This window comes from Cherax quadricarinatus, unplaced genomic scaffold (assembly GCF_038502225.1).
Source record: "Cherax quadricarinatus isolate ZL_2023a unplaced genomic scaffold, ASM3850222v1 Contig6, whole genome shotgun sequence".
NCBI lineage: Eukaryota > Metazoa > Arthropoda > Malacostraca > Decapoda > Parastacidae > Cherax > Cherax quadricarinatus.
Genome location: NW_027195032.1, coordinates 20,521 through 34,519, shown reverse-complemented (window position 1 = coordinate 34,519; position 13,999 = coordinate 20,521). Strand labels below are relative to the sequence as shown.

The 13,999-nt window shown below is 41.2% G+C and overlaps 1 protein-coding gene across 1 annotated transcript in view; it reads left to right on the top strand.

The window, feature by feature from the left end:
• Nucleotides 1-11,045, top strand: part of LOC128704493 (guanylate cyclase soluble subunit beta-1) — a 121,151-nt gene extending 110,106 nt beyond the window's left edge. The window contains exon 5 of the mRNA XM_053799618.2: nucleotides 10,851-11,045. Within this exon, the coding sequence (XP_053655593.2) occupies nucleotides 10,851-11,030 (180 nt within the window). The 3' untranslated portion in view covers nucleotides 11,031-11,045. The remainder of the gene's footprint in view (nucleotides 1-10,850) is intronic.
• The last annotated feature ends 2,954 nt before the right edge of the window (nucleotides 11,046-13,999 follow it).

Genomic DNA, 13,999 nt, shown 5'->3' with positions numbered 1-13,999 from the left:
AGTTATCATACCTTATTTCTTGGGGAGCATTGAAAATTAAAATTGGGTTGGGCAAATGTTTTGTTAGTGGGATGAATTGTAAAGGACCTGCCTAGTATGGGCCAACAGGCCTCCTGCAGTGTTCCTCCTTTCTTATGTTCTTATGTTATGTTCAAAACAAGTTTTAAACAAGTATGGATATTTGTAGATGAATGGTTCAGAGAACTGACATGTTGATAAATTAGACACATGTGCAACTCTTGGGTATCTTTATTGAGGAAACGTTTCGCCACACAGTGGCTTCATCAGTCCATACATAGGAGAAACTTGAAGAACAGGAGAAGAATGAGGTAATCAGTCCCTCAACCTTGAGTCGATGTCTTCAGTCCATCAATCTTGAAAAGAATACTAATTACCTCATTCTTCTCCTGTTCTTCAAGTTTCTCCTATGTATGGACTGATGAAGCCACTGTGTGGCGAAACGTTTCCTCAATAAAGATACCCAAGAGTTGCACATGTGTCTAATTTATCATCATGTCGGTTCTCTGAACCATTCATCTAGGAGTGATTAGGTGTCTAAACATTGTTAGGAGTGATTAGGTGTCTAAACATTGTTAGGAGTGATTAGGTGTCTAAACATTGTTAGGAGTGATTAGGTGTCTAAACATTGTTAGGAGTGATTAGGTGTCTAAACATTGTTAGGAGTGATTAGGTTTAGTTATAATTGATGTAGCTACATGTGCACATGTGTCTAATTTATCAAGTATGGATAACGCAGCTGGACTCTGCGCCATTACACTTCATGCAGTACACACAAGGTAGGTGTAGCTTCTGGGTGTACTGGAACTTGTACAGTGTAGATAAATACTTTTCTGATTAATGAATACTTAGGGTTGATTTTGAAGTTAAATACAATTATAAAGTATTTTCTGTGGCTCTTTAACATTCAGAAATGTATGAAAAATATAATGTGGGCTCTTCTTATTGAAGAACTTGCCCGTGTAGTGCTCCGTGTAGTGCCCCGTGTAGCGCCCCGTGTAATGGCCCGTGTAGTGCCCCGTGTAGTGCCCCGTGTAGCGCCCCGTGTAATGGCCCGTGTAGTGCCCCGTGTGTTGCTATCTACATCAGTGCAGGACACAGCCAATAAGTAATCAAAGTCATGTTTAGCAAGGGAAGCCCTAATTAAGGTCTTCTTTCCCTGTTTGTCTCTACTTCACTAATCTAAAAGTTAATTAACATCTCCTCCAGCTGTTAATGTTAACCTACTTCACTAATGATACAAAAGTTAATAAGTTATCTGATTTGAAATGTAAAATGAGTGAAGAAAGATCTAGATAATCAAAAAAAAAAAGAGCTAAGCCTTTACGGGTCTCATAAAGAAGACGCTAAGAGCAAATGTATTTAAGTGCTCCTCCAACTGTGTCAAATTGTCAGGACCTTAAAAAGTGTATCTTCGAGAAATGTGCAGCTAGAAGTAGTCTAATCTACAGGTCAGAAGCGAGTCTCCTTCGGCCAGAGATCAGTGTTTGTGTATATTTCGCCTGCTCTTGCGAATCCTTGCATTGTTAAAATCTCTAGTAATTCTGATGCATGCAGGGGATGAGATGAAAAGCTGTAAGCCTTCTCCCTGAAAGCTGGCTGCCTTGGATCAACGTTTAGCATTGTGCTAGGCGCCAAGGTATTTGTCCAGCGTGGTGAGAATGGCAAGGTACTGTGTACCTTGTTCCAAAGTTCGTAGCTTCGAGTCTCCTTCGGCCAGAGATCAGTGTTTGTGTATATTTCGCTTGCTCTTGCGAATTCCTTGAGATATATATATATATATATATATATATATATTTATATATATATATATATATATATATATATATATATATATATATATATATATATATATATGTGTGTGTGTGTGTGTGTGTGTGTGTGTGTGTGTGTATGTACTCACCTACTCACCTAATTGTAGTTGCAGGGGTCGAGACTCAGCTCCTGGTCCCGCCTCTTCACTGAATGCTACTAGGTTCTCTCTATCCCTGCTCCATGAGCTTTATCATACCTCGTCTTAAAGCTATGTATGATTCCTGACTCCATTATGTCGCTCGCCAGACTGTTCCACTTTCTGACCACTCTGACTGAAGAAATGCTTCCTAACATCCCTGTGGCTTATCCGAGTCTTCAGCTTCCAAGAGTGACCCCTTGTTTCTGTGTCCCCTCTCTGGAACGTCTTGTCTCTGTCCACCCTGTCTACTCCACGCAGCATTTTGTATATCGTTATCACGTCTCCCCTATCCCTGTTGTCCTCCAGTGTCGTCAGGCCGATTTCCCTCAACCTTTGTTCATAGGACATTCCCATTAGCTCTGGAACTAACCTTGTCGCAAACCTTTTCACTTTCTCTAATTTCTTGACGTGCTTGATCAAGTGTGGATTCTAAACAGGTACTGCATACTCCAGTATGGGCCTGACATACACGGTGTACAGTGTCTTGAAAGATTCCTTACTTAGGTATCGGAACGCTGCTCTCAGGTTTGCCAGGCGCCCATATGCTGCAGCAGTTATCTGGTTGATGTGTGCTTCCGGAGACGTGTTCGGTGTTATAATCACGCCAAGATCTTTCTCCTTGAGCGAAGTTTGCAGTCGTTGGCCACCTATCCTATTCTCTTCTCCGATCTTCATGACTTAGCATTTGGGAGGTTGGAATTCAAGAAGCCAGTTGCTGGACCACGTGTCCAGCCTGTCCAGGTCACTTTGAAGTTCTGCCTGAACCTCATCTGATTTAATTCTCATTAACTTCACATCATGTGCGAACAGGAACACCTCTGAGCCTATCCTTTCCATCATGTCATTCACATATACCAAAAATAGCACTGGTCCTAGGACCGACCCCTGTGGGACCCCGCTCGTCATAGGTACCCACTGTGATACCTCATCACGTACCATGACTCATTGTTGCCTCCCTGTCAGATATTCTCTGATCCATTGAAGTGCCCTTCCCGTTATCCGCGCCTGATCCTCTAGTTTCCGCACTAATCTCTTGTGAGGAACTGTGTCGGAGGCCTTCTTGCAGTCCAAGAAGATGCAATCAACCCACCTCTCTCTCTCATCTCTTACTTCTGTTTCTTTATCATAAAACTCCTGAAGGTTTGTGACACAGGATTTGCCTTCCATGAAACCGTGCTGGTTGTCATTTATACTTTTGTTCCGTTCCAGGTGCTGCACCACTCTCCTCCTGATAATCTTCTCCATGACTTTGCATACTATACACCTCAGTGACACTGGTCTGTAGTTTAGCGCCTCTTTTCTGTCTCCTTTTTTAAAAATGGGAACTACATTTGCCGTCTTCCATACCTCAGGTAGTTGCCCAGTTTCAAGGGATGTGTTGAAGATTGTGGTAAGTGGCATGCACAACATATCTGCTCCCTCTCTAAGGACCCACGGGGAGATGTTGTCCGGTCCCATTGCCTTTGAGGTATCGAGGTCACTTAGCAACTTCTTCACCTCCTCCTCAGTTGTGTGTATATCATTCAGCACTTGTTGGTGTATTCCCTGTTGGTGTCCCCCTCTGTCCTGTCTTCCCAGAGTCCTTCCTGTCTCCACTGTGAATACTTCCTTAAACCTCTTGTTGAGCTCCTCACATACATCTTGATCGTTTCGTGTGAGTTCCCCACCTTCTTTCCTCAGTCTGATCACCTGGTCTTTGACTGTTATCTTTCTCCTAATGTGGCTATACAGCAGTTTCGGGTCAGACTTGATTTTTGATGCTATGTCGTTTTCATACTGTCGCTGGGCCTCCCTCCTTATCTGTGCATACTCGTTTCTGGCTCTTCGACTGAGCTCTTTATTTTCCAGGGTCCCTTGCCTTCTATACATCTTCCATTCTCTAATGCACTTAGTTTTTGCCTCCCTACACCTTCGAGTAAACCAAGGACTCACTTTGGTCTTCCCATTAATTCTGTTGCCCTTGGGAACAAACCTTTCCTCTGCCTCCTTGCATTTTGTCGTTACATATTCCATAATTTCGTTTACTGACTTTCCTACCAGTTCTCTGTCCCACTGAACATCACGCAGGAAGTTCCTCATACCTGTGTAGTCCCCGCTTTTATGGTTTGGCTTTTACCAGTCTCCACTTGCAGCTCTACTATGTAATCAAAACTCAGAACCACGTGGACGCTAGCTCTAAGGGGCCTCTCATATGTTATGTCCCCAATGTCTGAACTGCACAGGGTGAACACAAGGTCCAGTCTTGCTGGTTCATTCTCTCCTCTCTCTCTGGTAGTGTCCCTGACGTGTTGATGCATGAGGTTTTCCAGTACCACATCCATCATCTTGGCTCTCCATGTGTCAGGACCCCCGTGAGGCTCCAGGTTTTCCAGTCGATCTCCCTGTGGTTGAAATCACCCATAACCAGTAACTTTGCTCAGCACGATTGAGCTCTTCTTGCCACCTCAGCCAGTGTGTCCACCATAAGAACATAAGAACATAAGAAAGGAGGAACACTGCAGCAGGCCTGTTGGCCCATACTAGGCAGGTCCTTTACAATTCATCCCACTAACAAACATTTGACCAACCCAATTTTCAATGCTACCCATGAAATAAGCTCTGATGTGCAATCCCACTCAAATCCAACCCCTCCCACTCATGTACTTATCCAACCTAAATTTGAAACTACTCAAAGTCCTAGCCTCAATAACCCAACTAGGTAGACTGTTCCACTCATCAACTACCCTATTTCCAAACCAATACTTTCCTATGTCCTTTCTAAATCTAAACTTATCTAATTTAAATCCATTACTGCGGGTTCTCTCTTGGAGAGATATCCTCAAGACCTTGTTAATATCCCCTTTATTAATACCTGTCTTCCACTTATACACTTCGATCAGGTCTTCCCTCATTCTTCGTCTAACAAGTGAATGTAACTTAAGAGTCTTCAATCTTTCATCATAAGGAAGATTTCTAATGCTATGTATTAATTTAGTCATCCTACGCTGAATGTTTTCTAACGAATTTATGTCCATTCTGTAATATGGAGACCAGAATTGAGCTGCATAATCTAGGTGACGCCTTACTAATGATGTATAAAGCTGCAGTATGACCTCTGGATTTCTGTTGCTTACACTTCTTGATACAAATCCCAGTAATCTATTTGCCTTATTACGTACGCTTAGGCATTGCTGTCTTGGTTTAAGGTTGCTGCTTACCATGACCCCCAAGTCATTTTCGCAATCTGTATGGCTAAGTTCTACATTATTTAACTTATAAGTGCTAGGGTTATGGGCACTCCCGAGCTTCAGAACCTTGCATTTATCTACATTGAACTGCATCTGCCACTTTTCTGACCAAGAGTAGAGTTTGTCTAAATCCTGCTGAAGATCCCTAACATCTACGTTTGAATCAATTATCCTACCTATCTTCGTGTCATCGGCGAATTTGCTCATATCACTAGTAATTCCTTCAAGATCATTGATATATATTATAAACAACAACGGGCCCAAGACTGATCCCTGTGGAACGCCACTTGTTACTGATCCCCACTTGGATTTAACCCCATTTATGGACACTCTTTGCTTCCTGTCTGTGAGCCATGAATTCATCCACGAGAGCACCCTTCCCCCAATGCCATGAGCTGCTACTTTCTTCAACAGTCTTTGGTGCGGAACTCTATCAAATGCCTTACTAAAATCTAAGTAAATAATATCAAATTCTTTATCGTGGTCAACAGCCTCAAAAGCTTTACTGAAGAAAGTTAATAAATTAGTTAGACAAGACCGGCCTCTTGTGAATCCATGCTGAGTATCATTAATCAAGCTATGCTTATCGAGATGGCTTCTTATAATCTCAGCTATAATTGACTCTAGTAATTTGCTTACAATTGAGGTCAGGCTTATTGGGCGGTAATTTGACGGTAACGACTTGTCCCCTGTTTTAAAAATAGGAATTACATTAGCCATCTTCCACATATCAGACACTACACCTGTTTGAAGAGATAAATTAAAAATATTAGTTAATGGTTCACAGACTTCCATTTTGCATTCCTTAAGAACCCTTGAAAAAACCTCATCAGGACCTGGTGACTTATTTTGCTTCAGTCTGTCTATCTGCTTCACAACCATTTCACTAGTGACTGTGATGTTACATAATTTATCTTCTTCTGGCCCACTATAAAAATTAATTACCGGAATATTATTAGTGTCTTCCTGTGTAAAAACTGAGAGAAAATAATTATTAAAAATCGAGCACATTTCATTCTCTTTGTCAGTAAGGTGCCCATAGTTATTTTTAAGGGGACCTATCTTATCTCTGACTTTTGTTCTATAGACCTGAAAAAAACTTTTTGGGTTAGTTTTAGAATCCCTAGCAACTTTAATTTCATAGTCCCTTTTAGCTTTTCTTATCCCCTTTTTAATGTCCCTCTTAATGTCAATATACTGATTCACAAGATGACCCTCGCCTCTTTTGATACGCCTATAAATTCCTTTCTTATGCCCTAGTAGATATTTCAGCCTATTATTCATCCATTTTGGGTCATTTCTATTTGATCTAATTTCTTTATAAGGGATAAACGTTCTTTGAGCAGCATGTATTGTGTTCAGAAAACTGTCATATTGATAGCTCTCTTCGTTACCCCAGTCAACAGATGATAAGTGTTCTCTAAGCCCATCGTAATCTGCTAAGCGAAAATCTGGGACTGTTACTGAGTTATCCCTACTATCATACTTCCATTCAATGCTAAATGTAATTGATTTGTGGTCGCTAGCACCCAGTTCCTCTGAAACTTCTAAATTATTAACAAGGGATTCGTTGTTTGCCAGAACTAAGTCAAGCAGGTTATTACCCCTTGTAGGTTCTATCACAAACTGCTTCAAAAAACAATCCTGAACTACTTCTAAGAAATCGTATGATTCTAAATTCCCAGTCAAGAAATTCCAATCAATATGACTAAAGTTAAAGTCTCCTAGAATTACTACATTATCGTGCCTTGTGGCCCTAACAATTTCCTCCTATAGTAGTCTCCCCTGGTCCCTATCTAAATTTGGGGGACGGTATATCACATCTAAAATTAATTTTTCATGCCCCTCTGAAAATTCTATCCAAACAGACTCTGTATGTGTTACTTCAGACTTAATACCCGTTTTTATGCAACAGTTCAAGCGATCTCTGACATACAATGCCACCCCACCCCCCTTTCCGACACTTCTATCTACTTGGAACAATTTAAAACCCTGAATGTGACATTCTGCAGGCATGTCCCGACTTTTTTATTTAAACCACGTCTCAGTAATGGCAAATACATCTATGTTACCTGCACTAGCAACTAGTCTCAACTCGTCCATCTTATTCCTAGCACTGCGACTATTTGTGTAATAAATATTTAAAGACCCTCCTCTCTCTTTACCCTTCCTGCTCCTTTCTGTTATCCCACTAAACCTATTTCTGTCCTTGTCAATTAATGCCACTGGCTTTCCAATATCCACCTCATTTTGCCTATTACTAGTTCTCCTAGTACTCATATTACTGCCCTGCAACTTCACAGTTTTCCCGCAAAAACCTATACCACTAACTATTCCTAGTTTAAAGACCTAACAGCTCCCTCCACTGCGTTGGCCAGTGCTCCTACCCCACACCTAGATAAGTGAACCCCGTCCCTGGCATACATGTCATTTCTGCCATAGAAGAGGTCCCAGTTGTCAATGAATGTTACCGCATTTTCCTTACAGTATTTGTCCAGCCAGCAATTGACACCAATTGCTCTGGACAACCATTCATTTCCAACTCCTCTTCTTGGCAAAATGCCACATATGACAGGTTTCCCACCCTTCCTCCTAATTATCTCTATTGCTGACCTATACCTGCTAATCAGGTCCTCACTCCTACGTCTGCCAACATCGTTGCCTCCAGCACTGAGACAGATAATAGGATTGCTCCCATTACCTCTCATGATGTCATCCAGACGGCTAACAATATCCTTCATCCCAGCCCCAGGAAAACACACTCTCTGCCTCCTACTCCTATCCTTCAAGCAGAATGCCCTATCCATGTACCTAATCTGGCTATCCCCAACAATAACAATGTTTTTACCTTCCTTGGCGTCGTCCGTCGTGATGCTCCGAGTAGTCGACTCACATTCGCCAGGTAGCATTACACCACTTGTAGAATTCGTCAAGACGTTCTCGATGGTCTTCGTTGGGGTTTCTAGGGATGTCTCACTCACGTCTGCCAATGCTTCCTTGGTGCTCGTTGTGGCATTCCCAGTAGAACACTCACATTCGTCAGGTAGCACCGAGAATGAGTTGGAAGTTTCCACGGTAGTCTTCTGGTTTCTCGTTGTTTCTGCCTCTCCAACCGTTTTCTTGATCTTCAGCTTGGTTCCATGTTGCCCGGCCACTGACCAAGCTCCCTTCTTAACCTGGGGACTCACAACAGGAGGATTACTACGAATCCTCTTGTTCTTCTCCGTTAATCGCCGTATCTCCAGCTTAGCAACTCTGAGCTCTTCTCTCAGCAGCTGGTAAAGCTGCTCAAGGGATGGCATCCTGGTTCAGATTCACAGAGAGCACACAAACAGGTCTTCACAGAGCTAAGTACACGTCACCACAGAGCTAAGTACACGTCACCATCGCTCTGTTGTTCTCATCATATTCCTCTCTTGGTCTCCTGCAGTTCTGTGGTGGGTTATACATCACTGCAATGACTACCTTATGTTCCCCAGACTGAATTGTAGCTACTATGTACTCCCTTTCTCCCATCTCGCCCATGTCATATGTGTGTGTGTGTGTGTGTGTGTGTGTGTGTGTGTGTGTGTGGTGCCGAATACGTAAAACTGGTCTGTTATCAAGAACTCTTTTAAAATTAAGTCCTTTCTAAAAATTTCTCTTACACATTTAAAGATATATATTTTTCATTTATGTTAATATGAAAATTAATGATTTTGTACCAAAAGAACCTTAGGAAACTTATCTAACCTTATTATAACAAACTCAATTTAATTTACGCTAATTTAACTAAATATGTTTTAGATAAGTTTACAATTATTTAATAATAAACAATTAAATAATTTTTTTCGCTTCAGTCAGAATGATTTTTGCGAAATTATTGCATACACAAATTATCACTTTCCATATTCGGCAAGAAGAGCGTTGCTATTTAAACCAAAATAGCAACTTTTACGTATTCGGAACGACATATACACTGACAGGTCTGTAGATGAATGGTTCAGAGAACCGACATGTTGATAAATTAGACACATGTGCAACTCTTGGGTATCTTTATTGAGGAAACGTTTCGCCACACAGTGGCTTCATCAGTCCATACGTAGGAGAAACTTGAAGAACAGGAGGAGAATGAGGTAATCAGTCCCTCAACCTTGAGTCGATGTGGTCAGTTCATCAATCTGAACACATCGACTCAAGGTTGAGGGACTGATTACCTCATTCTCCTCCTGTTCTTCAAGTTTCTCCTACGTATGGACTGATGAAGCCACTGTGTGGCGAAACGTTTCCTCAATAAAGATACCCAAGAGTTGCACATGTGTCTAATTTACTGAAAGGTCTGTCTTAACGTATTCTTGATTATAGGTTTCATATCTAATTAACCAACCTAACCACCTTAGAGTTCCAAACACAGGAGTGTGGTTCAGTGTATATACCATGATATCCTCAGTGTATATACCATGATATCCTCAGTGTATATACCATGATATCCTCAGTGTATATACCATGATATCCTCAGTGTATATACCATGATATCCTCAGTGTATATACCATGATATCCTCAGTGTATATACCATGATATCCTCAGTGTATATACCATGATATCCTCAGTGTATATACCATGATATCCTCAGTGTATATACCATGATATCCTCAGTGTATATACCATGATATCCTCAGTGTATATACCATGATATCCTCAGTGTATATACCATGATATCCTCAGTGTATATACCATGATATCCTCAGTGTATATACCATGATATCCTCAGTGTATATACCATGAGTTTACTCTGCACCTAATTTTAACGAATCAAGTATTTTTGTTTGATAGTAAACAGGTAGGTATCGTCTAGTCGACAGGCTTCAATCCTAGTTAACTAATCAACCACCTTGGTTAACATCACCTGATTTCGCCTGGACCACCTTAACAACCATCACCTGACACCATGACCACCACCAACACTACTTGCATAAACACTATCCATTACATCAATGCTCCATGTCACCATGACCACCACCACTTACATAAACACTATCCATTACATCAATGCTCCATGTCACCATGACCACCACCACTTACATAAACACTATCCATTATATCAATGCTCCATGTCACCATGACCACCACCACTTACATAAACACTATCCATTACATCAATGCTCCATGTCACCATGACCACCACCACTTACATAAACACTATCCATTACATCAATGCTCCATGTCACCATGACCACCACCACTTACATAAACACTATCCATTACATCAATGCTCCATGTCACCATGACCACCACCACTTACATAAACACTATCCATTACATCAATGCTCCATGTCACCATGACCACCACCACTTACATAAACACTATCCATTACATCAATGCTCCATGTCACCATGACCACCACCACTTACATAAACACTATCCATTACATCAATGCTCCATGTCACCATGACCACCACCACTTACATAAACACTATCCATTACATCAATGCTCCATGTCACCATAACCACCACCAACACTACTTACATAAACACTATCCATTACATCAATGCCCCATGATCAACAACCTATCAAACTGTGAATCCTTACGACCCCGTCTCCCACCATGTGTTAACACATGTCGAGCGAAGACAAACACCACTTGACACTTTACAATTACCAACTCGCAGAATCTGGACGCTCTGCACGACCACCTGGCGCTGATCTACCCTGGGATGAAGGCACCTAGTTTCAGGTGCACTGAGAGACCGGAGGATGGCGCTCTTATTCTTCACTACTACTCCGACAGACCTGGCCTGGAGTACATTGTTATCGGCATCGTTAAGGTAGGTAGGTCAGCTTTAAAGTAAGAACATAAGCAGGAACACTGCAGTAGGCCTGTTGGCCCATACTAGGCAGGTCCTTCACAATTCATCCCACAAACAGAATATTTGCCCAACCCAATTTTCAACGCTTCCCAAGCAATAAGCTTTGACAAATCTATTTTCTTATGTGCAAGTCCCACTCAAATCCAACCCCTCTCACTCATGTGGCCTCATATGGGCCAGTAGGCCTTCTGCAGTGTTCCTACATTCTTATGTTCTTATGAAACTACCCAAGGTAAGGTCCTAGGTCCTAGATAATGAAGGTGTCCCGCAGTTAAGTTGGTAGGGCACTCAGCTCACACATTAAGGTTCGTGGTTCGATACCAGGTACGGGTGGAAACTTTGAAATTGGGTCAGTCTCTTTGAAACACCTTGTATAAGAGAAAACTCCAAAATATTTAATAAATAGATAGCAAAATAGCACCTACTCACTCCCGCCTAACTTGCACTTAGGAGAAAAACTTATGTCGTTGTTTCGGACCGACTCGGACCATTAACTAGCCACACTGAACGGCGAAGGGAAGGCAGCCAGTATAATATAATATAATGTATATATATATATATATATATATATATATATATATATATATATATATATATATATATATATATAATGTATGTATGTATGTATATGTATATATATATATATGTATATATATATATATATATATATATATATATATATATATATATATATATATATATATATATATATATATATATATATATATATATATATATATATATATATATATATAGGTAGTAGGTTGGTAGACAGCAACCACCCAGGGAGATACTACCGTCCTGTGGTAGTAGGTTGATAGACAGCAACCACCCAGGGAGGTACTACCGTCCTGTGGTAGTAGGTTGGTAGACAGCAACCACCCAGGGAGGTACTACCGTCCTGTGGTAGTAGGTTGGTAGACAGCAACCACCCAGGGAGATACTATCGTCCTGTGGTAGTAAGTTGGTAGACAGCAACCACCCAGGGAGGTACTACCGTCCTGTGGTAGTAGGTTGGTAGACAGCAACCACCCAGGGAGGTACTACCGTCCTGTGGTAGTAGGTTGGTAGACAGCAACCACCCAGGGAGGTACTACCGTCCTGTGGTAGTAAGTTGGTAGACAGCAACCACCCAGGGAGGTACTACCGTCCTGTGGTAGTAGGTTGGTAGACAGCAACCACCCAGGGAGGTACTACCGTCCTGTGGTAGTAGGTTGGTAGACAGCAACCACCCAGGGAGGTACTACCGTCCTGTGGTAGTAGGTTGGTAGACAGCAACCACCCAGGGAGGTACTACCGTCCTGCCAAGTGAGTGTAAAACGAAAGCCTGTAATTGTTTTACATGATGGTAGGATTGCTGGTGTCTTTTGTCTGTCTCATAAATATGCAAGATTACAGGTACGTCTTGCTACTTTTACTTACACTTAGGTCACACTACACATACATGTACACGTTTATTTATACACACTCATCTGAGTTTTCTTTGATTTTATCTTAATAGTTCTTCGTCTTATTACTTTTCCTTTTATATCCATGGGGAAGTGGAATAAGAATCTTTCCTCCGTAAGCCATGCGTGTTGTAAAAGTCAACTAAAATGCCGGGAACAATGGGCTAGTAACCCCTTTTCCTGTAAAGATTACTAAAAAGAATAAGAAGAAAATTGTCAAAGTGGGAAGTCTGAATGTGCGTGGATGTTGTGCAAATGATAAGAAAGAGATGATTGTGGATGTTATGAATGAGAAGAAGCTGGATGTCCTGGCTTTAAGTGAAACAAAGCTGAAGGGGGTGGGAGAGTTTCAGTGGAGAGGAATAAATGGGATTAGGTCAGGGGTTTCAAATAGAGTTAGAGCTAAAGAAGGAGTAGCAATAATGTTGAAGGATAAGCTATGGCAGGAAAAGAGGGACTACAAATGCATAAATTCAAGGATTATGTGGAGTAAAATAAAGATTGGATGTGAAAAGTGGGTTATAGTAAGCGTGTATGCACCTGGAGAAGAGAGAAGTGTAGAGGAGAGAGAGAGATTCTGGGAAATGTTGAGTGAATGCGTGGGGAGTTTTGAATCAAGTGTGAGAGTAATGGTGGTTGGGGATTTCAATGCTAAAGTGGGTAAAAATGTTATGGAGGGAGTAATAGGTAAATTTGGGGTGTCAGGGGTAAATGTAAATGGGGAGCCTTTAATTGAGCTATGTGTAGAAAGAAATTTGGTAATAAGTAATACATATTTTATGAAAAAGAAGATAAATATACAAGGTATGATGTAGCACGTAATGAAAGTAGTTTGTTAGATTATGTATTGGTGGATAAAAGGTTGATGGGTAGGCTCCAGGATGTACATGTTTATAGAGGGGCAACTGATATATCAGATCATTATTTAGTTGTAGCTACAGTTAGAGTAAGAGGTAGATGGGAAAAGAGGAAGGTGGCAACAACAAGTAAGAGGAAGGTGAAAGTGTATAAACTAAGGGAGGAGGAAGTTCGGGCAAGATATAAGCGGCTATTGGCAGAAAGGTGGGCTAGTGCAAAGATGAGTAGTGGGGGGGTTGAAGAGGGTTGGAATAGTTTTAAAAATGCAGTATTAGAATGTGGGGCAGAAGTTTGTGGTTATAGGAGGGTGGGGGCAGGAGGAAAGAGGAGTGATTGGTGGGATGATGAAGTAAAGGGTGTGATAAAAGAGAAAAAGTTAGCTTATGAGAGGTTTTTACAAAGCAGAAGTGTTATAAGAAGAGTAGAGTATATGGAGAGTAAAAGAAAGGTGAAGAGAGTGGTGAGAGAGTGCAAAAGGAGAGCAGATGAAAGAGTGGGAGAGGCACTGTCAAGAAATTTTAATGGAAATAAGAAAAATTTTTGGAGTGAGTTAAAAAAGTTAAGAAAGCCTAGGGAAAGTATGGATTTGTCCGTTAAAAACAGAGTAGGGGAGTTAGTAGATGGGGAGAGGGAGGTATTAGGTAG